This window comes from Labrus bergylta, chromosome 21 (assembly GCF_963930695.1).
Source record: "Labrus bergylta chromosome 21, fLabBer1.1, whole genome shotgun sequence".
In the NCBI taxonomy this organism is placed as follows: Eukaryota; Metazoa; Chordata; class Actinopteri; order Labriformes; family Labridae; genus Labrus; species Labrus bergylta.
Genome location: NC_089215.1, coordinates 22,115,221 through 22,133,076, shown reverse-complemented (window position 1 = coordinate 22,133,076; position 17,856 = coordinate 22,115,221). Strand labels below are relative to the sequence as shown.

Below are 17,856 nucleotides of genomic sequence, written 5' to 3'. Positions count from 1 at the left end.
CACGCCCCCAGCCTGTCCACTCCCTCCCTTTGCTTCTCCAGTGTCCAGACCAAGAGATCTGCCAAGCTGCACACATCTGGAGCACAGTGGTATGTCAATGAGCATGAAAAAGCAGGAAGTTTAAAAACTAAGAGAACTTATAAAGATTTCAATTTCAAACAGTCAAAAGTTCAACACTGTTTTTATTTATTATAAATCAATACATTTTATATAAAAAGGACAAAGAGGTCTGAAACAAAACCATTTTAGATGTAAACCAAACAGAGCAGGTTATGGCCACCCTTCTTTCCACACTGGACCCATATTGCAGACTCTTGATTAGCCAGCATGTCTAGTTAATACTCATTCACTCATTTCAAAACACCCTGGGCTATACTGTGAGTTCCACCTACAGTTTGAAAAGGTTTAAAATGGAAATAATGTGGTTGACATCAATCTCTCTGCAAAACATTGCATGTATAGCCACAAAGCATGCCATTGGTTTTTTGTGTACTCCATTACAACCATCACCAGCAGCAGTCAACATTATTTGTGGAGTATGCAGAGATTGTTTCTGTTAATATGGTAGTTCAGGGATGTGACTATCTTGAAGGCATGAAGGTAAACAATGAAAGCATTGTGAGGTGGCCCACTGTTAATGGTGATAAATTAATGCACCAAGACCTAGTTCAGCCAAATTGTTGTGTACCAGATTTCCTCAAATAAGGAATCCAAGAGAAAAGCCAGCATCATTGTGTCGTCAACACTTAACCGCTTCTTGAAAATAAGTGGACATTAAGATGGTTTATGCTAAAGGTCAAAGGAGCACAAACAGCTGCTTAAACATGCTAAAGTGCTAACTGCACGAGCAGCACTCAAATACTCAACGCAGAAGAGTGTGGGTCTGTGGAAACCAATGTTTTTTTAATGCAAATTACAATTTGTAGTAAACTAAAAATGGAATGCCCTTATGACAGAACTGTAATCCATTACTGCAATATTGCAGCCCAACAGTTGTAAAGGCAATATACTGTATGTGCAATCAATTAATATTCACAGCACTGCAAGATAAAAACATACAATCCATCGGCATTAGCTAAATCAAGTCGAGTTCCATGACCATGACACACGAATCTCGTATTTTGTAGATGGATAATTATTTGTCCACAGGTCTGCCAAATTTACCTTCTTATTTATTATCAACTAGTTCCTTGCACAAAAAATATAAGCAGTGTTACTTATTCAAAATTAACTGTCTATGTGATAAATGTGGGGAAGTTTATGGCTTTTTGACACCTGTATTGAAACCAAGCCTTTAATGAGCTAACTGCTGGGTTATGGTAGGTAGGTATATGTTAAAATGGACCACATGTCCAGTTACTAAAAACACTCATGGGAGGAGAAAAAGTAAAACAATAACTTAAATAGAAGTGCTTAAAACATAACAGTTCTTAGAGCCCTTTCAAAAACCAAAAAAACAAGGTTGCAAGCAGGAATCCCACCCGACAGAAAAGGAGAGCCAAATGAACAGCTGTCCTTGTAATACTAATATTCATCCAATGATTCACAGATGCACAGTTCACAGGTAGGTCACATCCTTCCCTCCCTTAAAAATATTGAATGTTTCCTGGTCAGTGGCCTCCCCACGTCTGTGAGCCGCGGCTTCCCTCTGTTTCATGTCTGTCTGTGGTGGGGGAACACTCTGTCTCAGTACACCTCCCCTCGTCCTCTCTCGCCTTCAGTGCCTGTTCCTCCTCTTTTTTCCTGCGCTCCAGCTCCCATTCCACGAACGTGTCAAAGAGGCTGGGCCAGGCCTCGTCCTCGCTGTAGTTGCTCAGATCGGGCCCGATGGCCTGGGTGAAATTGAGGAACATGTTCCACGTGTCCCTCGAGATGCCCCGAATACCTGAGGGGTTCTCTGCCAGGAAGTCCAGCCAGCGCTCCAGGATCGCAGGTGTGTCCTGGGTGAAAACTAGGCGCCACAGGGCAATCGCAATGTCGCGCTGCAGCGACCGTTGTCCCTCATCGGCGTCCAGGCCGAACTGGAAGGTGAAGCGGTAGAGGTCCTTGAAGTTTTCCTCACCCTGGGCATCCAACAGCATGCAGGGGAAACGTGAGCAGATGCCTTCCAGGCTGTCTGCTTTGACGGCCCTGCAGCCATCAATGAATTCCTTCCTGGAGACACAAAGTCAAAATGTTGACGCATCAGTGATACTGAAATAAAGGATACAGAATTATATTACGAATGAAGAGAGTAACCTTTGAGGTTTAGAAATGTTGCTGTTTTGTTCCCATTAGAGGCTGTTTAAACCATTCCATTAAAAGAAGTAACTCAAAAATGGTTCAAGTGCAAACCTCCAACAAAGACTTTCTGGACACTGTGACTGATACTGAAGGTTTGGAGAGAATGATTTCCTCACTAAATCTGAGGGCATTTGTTACCTTGAGGTGATAACTTAGGCACTATCATATGGATTGACATGTATTTCCATCATTTCAGATATCGAGGATTTATAGCTGACTAACTGTATTCTCCATCTGCATTGTGCTGTTTTTTGTTTTTTTTATACATCCCTCTCAGTTTGACTCAATCAGGAACGGGGCAAAAACTCTTGATTTACAGAAAAAAAAATTCAACCCAGGAATATGTCCTGCTTTACTTACACTACAACAGCACAGGCCTCAAAAGCCAAATGTTAAATAAACAGCTTCAGTAAGCATCCATTGACAATGAAACAGGTCGGTAACCAAAGTGCAGTGTTGTCCAAAGCCTCTGGATGAAAAAGTGCTGAGTTAAGAATCGGAGAAGGGGGGGTGGGGGGGGGGGGGGAGAGTAGTGAGTAGTGCCTGGCCAGCAGGCAGCCCTATTCATCTCTTACACTGGCTGCAGAGTGGGACAGTACAGCAGGATCCATTTCCTGTGTGCAACCATACCTGCTGCCACTAGAAAACTATTTGTTTGTGTGCATGTTCAGTTTAGTTGAGGCATTAATAACTGTGTTCGAGGTGGGGTAGATGAAAATACCACTACATTGTACAAGGCCTATAGGGTCAAACTGCAGAGGGGGTAGAAGATGACTCTGTGGATAGAGCAGAAGTCATCATGCATCAAGCTAGTTGTAAATACAACAAAAATTTGGTTTAATGGGATCAGGCATGGACTGGCTGAAAACAGTTTCAGTATTCAAATTTACAATAGATACATTAACTTAATTGTTTCCAGCTACTTTGTTTAGTCGTCATGCGTTTTCAATTATGCACCTCTTATTATACCGCTCCACACATCGTGTGTGTTTTTAATAATAAGTCTTTCCACAAGTGGAAGTGTACATACCTGGTATTATTCTATTATTGTATTTTTTCTGCCTTTATTTAACTGATGTACATATGTTTGATTTTTAACTTCTTGTTATTTTTAATAATTATATTCCTGTTTCCTGCTTTCTTGAGCTGTTGTAATGAAAAAATTTCCCCCATGGGGGATTAATAAAGTTTATCTTTATTACAGCTTTCATTTACTTTCTTTTTAAACAAGTTTCTTTGAAAAGATGAAATGTTTGGAATTTGTCCAAAATGTTCTCGGGATGCCCAAATGTTCAATTTACAGCTTGATTAGTAAATCGGTAGAGGACTCGAGTTAACATACTGCACAGCAGTTGGGGTGATGTTCTCCTTATCACAAAAAGGTTTCAATCCCAACCAGAAGTCAGGTTAAAATCAATCTGTGTTTAGAGATGTGTTTTAAAAGCAAACCACTTTTTGAAATATTGTTATGTCAGAATAAAAGTGTTGATGTGGAATTTGTATTAGAACAATGACAACACAGTAAATGTTGGTTGCTTGAGTGAAATAAAAGTCCTCTGAAGAGAATAGTTGGCCAACATAAAAAAAATATCTAAGGCTCTCTGTTGTGTTACAAAAAATAAAAAGCCTATATTAGTCCATGGCTATAGATTAAGTTAAAAATGTGTGCAGGACTAACTCTTCAGAGATCAGGGTCAGACCCTGATGAAGGCTCTGATGAACTGAAACATACACATTCACACACTGATCAAGCAGCAGTGGGAGCAATTTGGGCTTCAGTGTCTTGCCCAAGGACACTTCAACATGTGGCTGCAGGAGGTGGGTATCGATCCCGTGACCTTCTGTTTGAAAGATGACAGACTCCACCACTGAGCCACAGCCTAACTGTACGATTAACGGGCACAACCTGAGAGCTCACACTGTCGAGTGAAGTAAGGACAAAATTCAAGTCGGATCTTTGTTTAAGTTGTCTCGTATGCATGGCTCAATTACACGGTCAAAAACACACATGCATGTCAACCTGGATCCATATATCGATCGGTTGTCCAAAACATCCGTCTACATAGTCATCTTTTCAAAGCGCTTTTATTTAGAAACCGTATTGTATTGTTGATGTCCTGGGTTATATTAAGGGTTGTATAGGGTAAGCAGAAATAAGCCTTGGGCTGATTGTTTGAATTTAATTGTGTGAAATGGACCAGTGTAAAGATGTGAAATGTTTGATTTTTATGTATCTGTAAGTGGACTATTCACACAAATGAAAAAGAAACATGCATGTTTATGTTCAGCATTCAAAGGTAATCAGAGGCCTTTAAAGTTAAATGACGACGAAACACTTGCAATCAAACATAAAAAAGTAAATCTGCTTTTTTTTCTGTGATGTGTAACTTTGAAATCGATCTCAGGCACTTGAATCAGCTTGGACAGCTTTGTTAATTAAAATCAAAAACTGTGGTTTCCCATTATGTTACATTAAAGATCTGATGGGAGAATTCACTTTAGTTTACTTTTTGTATTTTGACATTTTATGGGTAGACATTGAATCTAAAAATCAGAGAGATATTGACACTTTATAGTTTGTGTCTAACAGAAATTGCAAATATAAAACTAATATCAAGATGCAAGATTTAGCACGTGACTTAAATCAGTCTGTGATCATCTCCACGAGTGTTGGCAGATACTACTATAACCTATAGTTAAGCAGTTGTTATGCTAGTTCATCCTGATCAACAAATACCAGTGACAAGAACACGCCCCATTCCCCAAAAAACTCCACCTTACCTTGTAAACTTGCACATGGTAGCTGCTTGAAACTTCCAGGCAAGAACAAGCACCCGAAACTCTGCAGGATCCACACACAGGTCATTACAAAAGCTCTCCATCCCTTCCTCCAGGATGGCGTCTTCATGTTTGTCCTTGTAGCAGCAGAACAGCTCTTCGATGCGCGACAGTGACAGCCCGTCTCCATCCAGACTCTCGTCCTTGCGGGGCTCCCCCATCACTGCAGGAATGACGGGCGTCTCCACGGTGACCTCCGGGGCCTTGGTGCCATTCGACAGCTCGCTGGTGGCTTTGCTACATGGGGCGCTGGGCTCGTCCTTGTGGCCCCCGCCGCCACCTTTCTTGTGGTGGGACTTGGAGCCGCTCTCCTTGTCTCCACTCTTGCTGCCGAGCGAGGACGTCGGGTTCTTACACTTGGTGACACACTGGCCCATGTCTTCCTCCCTGGTCCCACGTCGGTCTTCTCACCTTCAGTCCCCGTCGGAACCACCTGGACGCCTCTGCTCTGGTCTGGCAGGACGTCTCAACATGCCCTCAGGCCTGAGGACAAGAACAACAAGAACATTTTCAATTTTCATAGAGTTTGGATCGAAACCAAGGGAGTCTTACTCACTGTGGGTAGGTCAAAGGTCAAGATCCACACTTAAAAAATTAACTATGGGGGATTTTTTAAATGCTGAAGGGCAAGACATTAAGCTACCTCTGCCAAATTAGTCACAATGCAGGTGGTGCACTGCAGACTTTAAGAGGTTAAAAGAAAATAAAACAACAGTTTATACTTATTCAGAGAATGTATATGACCATAGAAACACTACAAACTCAACTGAAGGAAAACATAATGATTAACCTCAGAAACTTTCTGAAATAGAAATGCTTTGTGTGAGTAATCACTACTCAACTTAAATCAGCCCTCTTGTGTCTTTCTTGGAGCCATTCAAATATGACTACATTTGTAGAAGTTGATCTCATTATAAGCCTACTAACATAATTGATTGACATTTCCCTTTATGATGTTGATACGACACATTGTTTTTGAAATCTCTGTTTCTCACAACTTCTCTCTGATTTGCTTTATCACAAAGAAGCATAGTAAGGTTTCCTGGCACAACTCCACCAACTACTAAGGTGCATGAAGAGTAAAAGGCTTGAAGCGGTCAAAAAGCTCCAGCAACTCTTGTAGTATGAAGATCAATTTGATAAACTTGATTAGACCGACACGTTCCGGCTTGTGGCCTTGGATGACCCTGATGAAGGCCACAGGCCGAAACGTGTCTAATCAAATTGATCTTCATACTAGAAGAGTTTCTTGAGCTTTTTGCTTTAATACTAAACAATTCTTATTTGGCAAAGGGGGATTTAAATAGACTCTAGATTAGGCAGTACGATTACATCCCAGCATTAAGAGCAGCAAACATGAATATGCAGTTAAAGCAGCTGGAGATGTTTGCTGCTGTTGAGTAGTACATACCTGTTTGAGTAAAAAAGAAAGAAAGATTATAACTGCTTTTTAATAGATTTAAAATGATTAGCATCATTGTTGCCAGACTCAGTACACTTAAGAAACCTAAACATGAGACCTAAACCCTGTCTTTTGACTATGAGCCAGATTTCTTCTTAATATAAAACTGCTTTTTTGTGTTGTTCCAGCTTTAATTGACCTACATTTTAATTTAATAAACCATCTGATCGGGAAACAATGACAGCTGACATTTTGGCAGCTTCAATTAAATGGCTAGGGGTAAAGTGTTTTTGTTTGCTATCATTACACACACAAAAAACTGAATCAGTTCTTCTTCTCTACTCTAAATAGTAGTTGCTAGGGGCAACGAGAACGTACATCATTGCTATGTAGACAACTGCTATGAAGAAAACAGAAACAGGTCAACGTTTTCAGGGCTTCGACATTAGGCTTTTCCCAGCTCAGTGTTTGTTGAAGTAGCTTGATTTTAACAATACAATTCATGTTCCTAGTGATGTTCTTAATATTGTTTCTATCATAGCCACACACATACACATCTTTACACAAAAGGTAAAGGTAAGCAAACATTGATTAACTGATATAACTTACACAGAGTCCCTCAGATGGCATTGGCCATGGATCAGAGTGTCTTTCTATTCAGCTCCATCTTTGTGACCTTGACATCTGCAGTGCTGAAAAGACACATTATCTTGTCATCATAAGCAGAAAGTGATAGCTCATCATACCAAAACCTGTAAGGCTATTTTAGTAAACAAGCAATGAAAACGTAATGTGAGCACAACAAAACAGTTGGTATTAGCCCAGGATTGTTCAATGTCTGAAATATAACTACAAAGGAGAGGATTTTGAAGGTCCTGAAGTGAAAATGTAAAATGTATTGTGAACGTAAGCTCTTGTGTGAAGAGTTGAGAAGGTGAGTGTCCAATAACAGACCTGTCACAGGGCACAGACACACTTTGGACTGAAATACAACTCATGAAGTCCGTTTTAAAAACAGCTACTAGTATAATCTGGAAAACATTTGATTTAAACATTACCAGACCAAGATTAATGGTTTAATATTAATGAAGAAAACGTACAGACAGCATTGGAGCAAACCCACTGTGCTGATCATTACTCAGGGCATGTCCAGGCTAATGTCTCACTGGCTCACTCTGACAAACTTAACCTGACAAACATCTGATGGCCCATTTATTAACCCAAATATACAATTATCTTCCTCCACAAGCTAGCATCCTATGTTAGCCAAAGCCAATACTTAGAATAAGATAAACTGTTAGTCCAAAACTGGGAGCTAAAACAAATTAATTAAGCCTACTTAAGTGTTATATCTTCAACAATGCTGTCGACACTAAACCTTAGTTAAGTTAAGTAGGTAAACTAACATTAAAAGACATTGATTTGATTTTAAGTTATGTCGGGTTAGCTCAAACAGGATCAAGAGAGCTTAACAGCACATGCAAAACACCCAAAATGTCATGTAAACAAAGGTTTGAGAAACAATTACCACAGCATATTTCAGCCATTCATTAAAACTAAGGAGTACTTGATGATGAGCTGTTGTTAATTCACTAGACATCTCGACATTTACATAAAAACTGTCTGCCTCCGACGACGTCGCCATAGCTAGCTAGCATCAGCTCGGTTTACTTAAAGTTAGCTATCGGCTAAGCTAGGTCTTTCGATTAAAACACCAAGAACTACGATTATCCTCCGAAAGAAGCTTACCTTTTCGGGTGATCCTTTTGTGGGGACCTGGGTGTACATCACTTCAGATGTGCCAGTAACAAATTAAGTAGTTATTTAAGTTGGCCAAGGAAGAGTAAACGACAAGAAATGAACTGAGGCAAACTCGTCGCGTTAACTCAGAATGCTAACTAGTTAGCATGTAGCACACAAAAACTTCCACATCAATGTCGAATGTGACTTCACCTTTTAAATATTGATTAATAAAAAAACTGGCAACCAGTGTGTGCTCTTCAGTTAATTCTGAACTATATGCGATCTACTGAGTGATTAAAAAGACCATCTCCAGCTTAAGTGGCCAATTTCTTTGTGCTTCCCCCTTTTAGTCAATGAGTGGAGCTACACTATGGATCTGCATCACTTCCTGCCTACAAGCGACCAACAGCTGATCTCACAGTGATCACAACGACAACACACTTCTTCTATTACATAGAAAATGGGCGTTTATACGAGGGACAAAAAATGACTGAAGTATAAATAAATAAATAAATAAATGTTGGGAGAAATGCATACAATAATGTATAAATAAATAATTAAATAAATGCATCAATAAATATATAAATAAATATATATGTGTATATATATACAAATAAATGCATAAATTCATATACAAATTAATAAATAAATGTTGATAGAAATGCATACAATAATGTATAAATAAATAAATAATCAAATAAATGCATCAATTCATATAAAAATAATAAATACATAAATACATGTTGGGAGAAATGCATACAATAATGTATGAATAAATAAATATATAAATAAATATATATAAATAAATAAATAAATATATAAATAAATGCATCAATTCATATAAAAATTATTATATAAATAAATATATTCATTTAGTTATGTATTTCTGTGTCCATGTTGTACAAGGAAAAGTAAATATGTAAATTAAGTGGGCCGTCCTAACATTACTGAAGTAGGATTGGTCAATTTTGAAAAACAGACAGAAGCAAATTTATATATACACTTTTCCTCTTACGACCTGGACACAGAAATAAATAGATGTGTAAATGTAAAAATACGGAAATAAATTAATAACTCAATTAATGTGGAAATGTATGCATTGATACATTTATAACTGTAGAAATACACTAATAAATAAATAAATACATGTAAAAATATATAAATAGCCTTTTTCATTAACAAGTGTATTTATTACTTATTCATTGATGTATTGTTTTCAGCATTTATATATTTATTGATGCATTTATTTAATTATTTATTTATTTATACATTATTGTATGCATTTCTCCCAACATTTATTTATTTATTTATACTTGTCCCTCATACGTTTAAACACAACATCCACATGGTTAAATTACTGTAAATTATTTTACAGAAGTATAGAATTTTGCGGATTACCGTTTTTCAGATACACTTAAGAAATTAATATTGAACTCCATAAAACGTTTCAAAACCCTTGAAAGGTACCATAAATGACTAAGACTGGGTATTTTAAAGTAAACCTGAATTTTTTTACTTACTTTACTTTTACTTTACTTCACTTTAAAAGTCGGACTTTATGTGCGTTTAATATCGTAGTTTTTTCCCCTTTAAGCTCCCCTGTTAGAAGACAATTCAAAGAAACGTCATCATCCGGCGACAAATGTGTTTCTGCTGCTCTGTCTGATATCCAGCTTCTCCAGACAGTCGGTAGGTCATTGTTATATTAAATCATTGTTAAGCAAGCGTATAGAAAATGCTAATACAAGTCATTAATGTGGATGACAGTGATTTCTTTCTATGAATTACACTCCGTTCTTAACTGTACATACTTATTATGGCTCCAGGAAAGCTAGCTTGATGTTGACAAGTGAGGCCAAAGTATTGCGTGGGTTTTTCGTCTGGGATAAACTGGTTTTATGGCGCTATTCTTTCCTTTATCTCATTACAAATGAGAAAATAAACGTCATTTTGTACATTCAGTCATATACTAGTTTCTCCAGGCTGTGTTTGGTAATAGTGACATCCAGTGTTAAAAGACGGGAACATAAGCCTTAGATACATCCAGAGTCAACTGGACTTGTTTGATTAATTGCATTGTTGTTTTAAAAAGGCATTGACATATCACAACTTCAAATATGTTACTTCTTATATTATTTTCCTTTTTTTTGGTAGACCATTGCTGTTTTATTTCCATCTGTTTTGCTCAAATTATACAGAGAAATTCCTATAGTTCTCAAATGACCAGAAATGTAGTAAGACACTATACAAAGGTTCTCTGATGATAATTTATGTAGGTAATAGTTTCTGGGGAACAATGATGCTGCCATAGATGGTCCATGGTGTTCCAAATACTTCATTGGAATAAGAAGATGACAGCAAAACATCCACAATGTACAGAGTAGAGTTGTCTTGTCACAATTCCACATTTTTAAACTTCTGTTATGATTCTAATGAAAATCCAACAATGTCAATATTGAGGCAGCTATAAGGCAGGTCTGAGCACTCAGTATTTGATAATTTCTTGTTTTAATTACCAAGCAATGCACATCTGTCTTCATTGCTCAAATACTATCAAAGTCTTGTTAACTTTGGCATCATTGCCAGTGTATTTGTGTATTACTTTGGTTAAAATATGACCGAATTTCAGTAGGTTTCTTTAAAGCTTTAGTAACTTTCGATGCAATCATGAAAATAACTAAGATCGTATCGTTTCTAAACTCTTGGTTTCAAAGGGTATTAATAGGTATTGAAGTACCAAAAAGGTTGTTACATTCATTCGTCCAAAGGGGTCGAACAGAAGATTTTTCCCCAGGAGGGAAACACAGATCACAACTCGGACCCTGAAAACACCAAGAGGCTGTTTTTCCATTTTCTTTTCTGTTATTTGGTCATATGTGTAAATGTTTAACAGATTAATAATGTTGTGTGACACAGTGTCCTTAAGGGCACATGAACGATCAAAGTGACTTAAATAGGCTGAAGCATTAGTGTTAACATCTTTGCAAACAAAATGTATTTGAAAAAATTAAAATGTATAAATATATTGAAATGAGGGCTGTCATGTGAAATAAAGGATTAAACAAAAAATACGATGAGTCTCAATTAACTTTAACAATTTGGTAATTTATCGCGATTAAGAAATACATTGTTTGACGGCCCACATTAAAATACATACATTTTTTGAAATTTCCGATTACAGTTGTTTCTGAGCCCAGATGACGGCGTCCACTCGCAGCACCGTGTTGTCCCTGTACATGCGAGTGTTTCGCATTGCTCGAACCTGGCAGGCCCAGAGTGGAGTTACAGGAGACACAGAGACAGAGAGAAAATACATCCTTCAGGAGGCGCACACATTGTTCAGACAGAACCAGCAGGTGTTGACAAAAATAACTACAATGCTCACAGAAATGGAAAAAGTAGTATTAATAAGGATGTTTGTAGGAGTAACCTTTTCTTTCTGTGTTTTCCTTCTCAGCTGAAGGATCAAGAATCAGTAAAGAAGTGTTTAGAAGAATGTGAAGCAAGGATAGAAATAGGTAAGAGGGGAGAGATGCTTTAAAGAGCCCATATTATGCCCTTTTTGGGGTTTGTATATTTAATCTATGTACCTACTTTTGTACGTTCACAATAGCTAAAGTCTGGAAAAAGTGTCTGTTTTCATGTACTGCTCCTCCTTGCTCCCTCTACACTCTGAGTCCGTCAGCTACACTCTGTTGAGCCCACACTGTTAGACCCCACGGGGGCCAAGTCTGCTCTGATTGGTCTGCTGATCCGCTCTGTCGTTATTGGTCAGTTGCTTCTTGGAAACTTCAACATGAGCTACAGGCTTGCCACAACGAGCCAATGGGCTTAGATCAGTGATCTCACACTGACAATGACGTCGTACTGACAAATTTTTATCGAGGGGGGCTAGAACCGAGCGTTACGTGCAGCTAATGCTACAGCTAACAGGAGGATGTAGGAGAAGCTGCGTTTCTGCGGACTTTGAATTTTTGCACATAGATGTGCCCAAACATGCACAGGACACTTGGAAAACACACTAAAGAGCATATAAAACCAGAAAAAGCAGAATATGGAACCTTTAAGTTGCTTTACATTCGTCCTGACTAAGCCGTATCTAACTCAGGTCAGCTAACAGAAATACTCATATTTTCATGTTTAGATCAACATTTTCATTTGTCCTGTTGGAAAGTTTTGTATTTAATTAAAGTAAACGTGTGAAATTGTGCCCATGCACAAACAATACTGCTTCCTGCTACAAACCTCAGACAGTGAAGCTTAGTGTTACTTTTGGTCACAGGTGTAGGGTCGAGAACAGTGTGGTTAAGTATTTGTCCCTGAGTGAGGAGGCTCTGCTGAAGGTCTCGAGTCATTCCAAGGTAGCATTAGAGGAGTAAACACTGACCTGCTGAATGTTTTTGGAAATAATACAATTCTGCAGAACAAAAGCAGAGCCTGCAGCATGAGTGGTAGTTATTTCTTCGACAGGCAAGAGAAAAAGAAACAGCTGTAGTGTCGGACATGAACAGGACTCGTTAGTATTCATGTTTCCATTGGTTTTTATCATGTTGACATTTTGTTTTTGTTTCACAGGTCTACATTACAGGAACCCATATCCAAGAGCTGTAAGGCACTTTGTATATTTTTCTCTGTTTGTTTGGGTTAACGTGTTGTAGAGAAATGTAATTCAGTTAATTGTTCTCTAATTATTCCCAGACGTATCTTCCACCAATGGGACTGGCGACGCAGAAAGGCAGGAAGCTGCGAGCACAGCAGCGCCTGAGGAAGCAGGCCAAGCCAATTTACTTACAGTCACAGGACGAGACCTGATGCATTCCTCGCCAAGGAGTTCAAGTTACCAAGGACAGGAAACCAGAGTGCAGCCACAGGCTGATCTCATCTCCTGATTTGTTGCAAGCACTCAATGATGCAAGAGCAACTGTCATTCAAAAAGAATCATTTAGGCACCATTATTTTTCTCTGTAAACGGTGGAAAGCAAGAGTTCAAACTGTGGCTGGACAGTGAGGGCTTCTTCTCAAGAAGACGGTCAGCTTGGAGTGACCTGTAATATAAGATCAAGTTGTATTTGTTATTTATATTTAATGATTCTGTTTAGAGTCATACAGAGAGGGCTGGTGTTTTAATTGTGTCAAAAATAAATATATATGGGGCGCTGGTGGCGCAGTGGTTAGTGCACGCCCCATGTATGGAGGCTGTGGTCCTCTAAGCGGGTGGCCCAGGTTCAAATCCAGCCTGTGGCTCCTTTCCCGCATGTCTTTTCCTCCACTCTCTCTCTCCCTGATTTCTCACTCTATCCACTCTCCTATCTCTACATTAAAGACAGAAAAAGCCCCCCAAAAAATCTTTAAAAAAATAAATACATTGATTGAAACTATTTGTTTTGATGCGTAACTCAACTGTAAATAAGCTAATAAAATCATATTGAAAATAATCCCATCATAAAAGTCCCTACTCTATAAATTTGAACAAAGAAAATTAGAAATATCCCGGACAGTACAGCAGTGAGGAAGTGAGGACACGATTCTAAAATAGTGCGCAGATTCCTTTGAATTTCAGAAAAACTATGAAGAGGAACATCATGACGAAAGTAGGAGGATGTTTTACAGAACAGCTTCTCTCGTCACAGTTAAGCACATGAAACAATGACATTATGAGTCATAGTTTAAAGAGGGCTTTCCAACAAAGGCACCAAAATGGGAACAGAGAGGTGTTACACGGGGAAATGAAAATGTGTTTAAACTTTGTGATAGTATGAAGAAGAAGTAAGTGATCAAGTGGAGACATGTCTATAAAGGACCCTCTTTAGAGTGTAGGAGCAATAAGACTCATCCTGTCATCATATCTTAATGTCACACTGAGCTGCTGGATGTTCACCAACCTGACATGCATCCCCTAAGAGGAGGGCAGACAGAAACAGTACTCCATGATGTTTTATTGGCCCAGCATTTTAATACTCAATCAATTCAGTTAATCAATTTTTATTTGTATAGCATCAACTCATAACAAGTGTTATCTGGAGACACTTTACAAAAAGCAGGTAAAAGACCTTACTCATTGTTATGTTACAAAAAGCAGGTAAAAGACCTTACTCATTGTTATGTTACAAAAAGCAGGTAAAAGACCTTACTTATTGTTATATTACAAAAAGCAGGTAAAAGACCTTACTCATTGTTATGTTACAAAAAGCAGGTAAAAGACCTTACTTATTGTTATATTACAAAAAGCAGGTAAAAGACCTTACTCATTGTTATGTTACAAAAAGCAGGTAAAAGACCTTACTTATTGTTATATTACAAAGACCCGGCCTATCCATCATGAGCACTTTGGCAAAGCAGCAAAAGTTACAGTGGTAAGAAAAAACTGTCTTATTAAAAGGCAGAAATCTTCGGCTGGATCCCCGGCTCATGATGAAACAGCCTTCACAGGACTAGACTGCGCCGGGGTTGGAAAGGGATAGGGAGAGAGATGGGATAAAATGCAGGAAGAGGGATAGGGAACAATGGAAGCCGCTACACACACATAGGCCAGGATCCTGCACATGAAAGAGAGCCCAAGCAGTAGGAGGCAGTGTTTAGGAAATTAACTGACACCTCTCCAAGCATCCAGACCAATCTCCATACTTTCAGTCAATATTGGATCCCAACCCCTACAGACAGAGCTACTGCTGCCCCAGGTTTTTGCATGGCATCACCAACAACTATAATAATGACAATATAAGTATGAACGATAGAACAGAATAGAATAGAATAGATGTTTATTTCCATCTGCACAGGTACAGGACAGTACAGGTACAATGGAATTTTTGTGTGTTTCTCCCTGAGTCAGCTTCTACAAAAAAGTTTAAATTATATGTAAAATAGAATAGTATCATAAAGAAATAAAAAAAAATAAGTTATAGTAACAGCTAAGTAAAATAAAATAAACTGTACAGACACTATACACTGTATTAAAGCAAAGATATAATACAAAAAATAACAAAGGGGAACACTGTACAATGAAATGAAAATATAAACATGTTTTCTTGTCTCTACTTTCTACATCTCTTATTGCACATGAGGTTATTGCACACATATTTTTCACATTATATAATGACACAGTTTTTTGTTTTTAAGGTTGATACTGCACACTTGTATTGCACTGTGAGGTGGTCAGCTGTCCATTTAGTCTGTGAGGTGTGGGGTGAACTACCTTCCCATCTTAATGTCCTGTACTACAAGTCTCAGCAGCAGGGAAAAAGCTGTTGTGGTAGCGGTACGGTATGGTGTGGTATATAAATAATGCAGGTGGAGTCAGGCAAGTCCACGGCAGCAGGTAATCTGCAGCAACAATTCCCAAGAAGCTGCAAGATTGTAGGCAGAGCTGTAAATGGAGATTTATGTGCAACTAGTGCTGGTTTAATACTCTCTCCAGCTCTTTTAAAAGTTAAGAAAGATTCTCCAAAATCCCATTTACTACATTTGTAGGTTAAACAAGTCTGCTCCAATCGATAACTGGTTTGATTTCAGTGAGTTTGCCGGTGTATTGTGCTTGAAAAGTCCTCCGACAGTATCCGATATGTTCTGTGGGGACTTCATTCTTTTATGTTCTGCTCCACTTTCCAGCAGTGAGTGAAAAATGTATAAATATGGATCAGCCAACATGGCATGGTAATCTCAGGTTTGTTCTCTGGTGAGACAGTGCTGTATATCAGCGAGCTCTTAATGGAGACTTTACCACATCATTCTTTATTTTATGCTCTATAAAGAGTCACCTTCACATGCTCGGTGTCCTCTCTTTGAGGACTTTATGAGGGCCTTATCTTTGTCCTCTCGCACCACATTGGCCAGCATGCAGCCACATGACGGGTCCCGGTGGACGCAGAGTAAATGGGAAGTGTGAATGTTTTATTAGGTGACGTCAGTCCTGCCTCAGGCGTGTGGGCTGTGGTGTCTTCAGAAGTGGTGTCTGGGTAGAATACAATCTTCTCCCTTTAAATGTGGAACTAATGTGTACTATATAGATGGCAGTATATCTGTCCGCACTCTTCCAGATGACACAGAAAAAGAACAGATGTGTTTTTTACAGACCTAACAAGTAATGCACACAGAAAAAAATAGAGAGAGAGAGAGAGAGAGAGAGAGAGAGAGAGAAAAGCAATCTCTTCAATGACAAGAGGTCAGACGAGGAGATGCAAAGGGAAACAGAGCCTGCAGATAAACTAGGTTGTCTGCAAAGAGTTGACCTATAAACCGGAATGAAGTCAGATTGTCAAGAGAGTAATTCAGGACAAAAAAACTTAAAAATAAATGAGTGTGCAACCAAACACCTGATCGTGCATGGAAAGGAATCTCTTCCTGTGCTTAAAGTGAGAGTGAGCCAAAAAAAGATTCTGAGCAGTAGACGAGATGTTAACTCTTTTTCACTCACAGTCCACCAGGGGTCACACTACACTAGGTGGAAGGCTTTTATTTGTAGTTCATCAGGTTCAGATTTTAGAATCAGAAAAAATAATAATAAACGTACTGGGTCAACCAAAGGTTAAAAAAAAATATATAGAAAGATGCATCTTTGTGATAAACCACCAATTAATATGAATTATAACTTGAGCTGAATTCTGAATATATTGATTTCCAGTGTCTCCTCTGTCTGGTCGTCTGGGGACTCGACCTCCTGAAGTTTCACTACAGATCCACATGTAATAATGATCTGCTGCAGAGTCAATTCACTTGATAAAAGTTCAGGGTCGCTGCTGCTGCTCTCCTCTTAGAAAGAATAAATAACCACAGTGATAAATGACCGTCCTCGCTTTTTTTGAATACTGACCGGAGAGAAGAAGCAGCAGACTTTTTATTTCAACATTAATGCTGAGAAGTCACTCACTCTATGCATTCATATATTTATACATTCTTTACCTCATTAATACTATGACAATATTCCGTTCATCTCAGGTAACAGAACTTATATTACATATAGCTGTAGGCTAGAAACAATGCTCACTTGCACATCTTAATTCATCAAGACAAACAAAAACCAAACCTGAAAGTTGTCTAATAATACTTATAATACATTTGAATAAAACTTCAACTTAGTTTATCTTTTGGTATGAAAAAGAAAAAAGTGATTTCAGTCAGCAGAGTCTCTGGATTGTGATACACAAGACAACACCAGGTCAAATTTTATATTATCTTTATGTTTTTATATTTTCTGTTATTTCTGCTATGATCATGTTATTCCCCCAAAAGGAATTAAACATTTTTTATTTGATATTACAAGTCGACTATGTGTGGATGTCCTGTTTGTGTCAGGCATTATTTATGACAGTGAGAACAGAAGTTTCCTTAAATGGCTTTACTTCTCCTTTAGGGGCAAAAAAATATTCAAAAATCAAAAAAACACAACCTTATTCAAGTTTTGCTGAAAATGCTGGACTTTAACCTTATTGCACCTTTACATTTATCAAATTCTAACGAGAAAAATGACTACAGCGAACAACAAATTAATTTCTGCTGAACTTTTCTCTGCAAAATGAAACCTGTTGATTTTTTTTTCATAATTCTAGAGACCATTGTGGCTTACTTGAGATTAGTTTCTCTCATAACACTATTAA

General features: G+C 38.2%; 2 protein-coding genes across 2 annotated transcripts; one reads left to right on the top strand and one right to left on the bottom strand.

The window, feature by feature from the left end:
- Nucleotides 1–165: 165 nt before the first annotated feature.
- On the bottom strand, nt 166–8,669 carry dcun1d3 (defective in cullin neddylation 1 domain containing 3). Its single transcript, XM_065949548.1, has 4 exons — nt 8,273–8,669; nt 7,133–7,215; nt 5,065–5,604; nt 166–2,154 (listed from the first exon to the last, which is right to left on the bottom strand). Exons 3-4 carry the CDS (start codon nt 5,496–5,498, stop codon nt 1,611–1,613), a joined length of 978 nt encoding a protein of 325 aa, XP_065805620.1. The 5' UTR covers nt 5,499–5,604; nt 7,133–7,215; nt 8,273–8,669; the 3' UTR covers nt 166–1,610.
- A 1,205-nt stretch (nt 8,670–9,874) lies between these two features.
- On the top strand, nt 9,875–15,300 carry lyrm1 (LYR motif containing 1). The gene is made up of 5 exons (XM_020651410.3): nt 9,875–9,955; nt 11,448–11,622; nt 11,724–11,784; nt 12,842–12,873; nt 12,965–15,300. The coding sequence occupies exons 2-5, from the start codon at nt 11,464–11,466 to the stop codon at nt 13,076–13,078; spliced, it is 366 nt and encodes a 121-aa protein (XP_020507066.2). The 5' UTR covers nt 9,875–9,955; nt 11,448–11,463; the 3' UTR covers nt 13,079–15,300.
- The last annotated feature ends 2,556 nt before the right edge of the window (nt 15,301–17,856 follow it).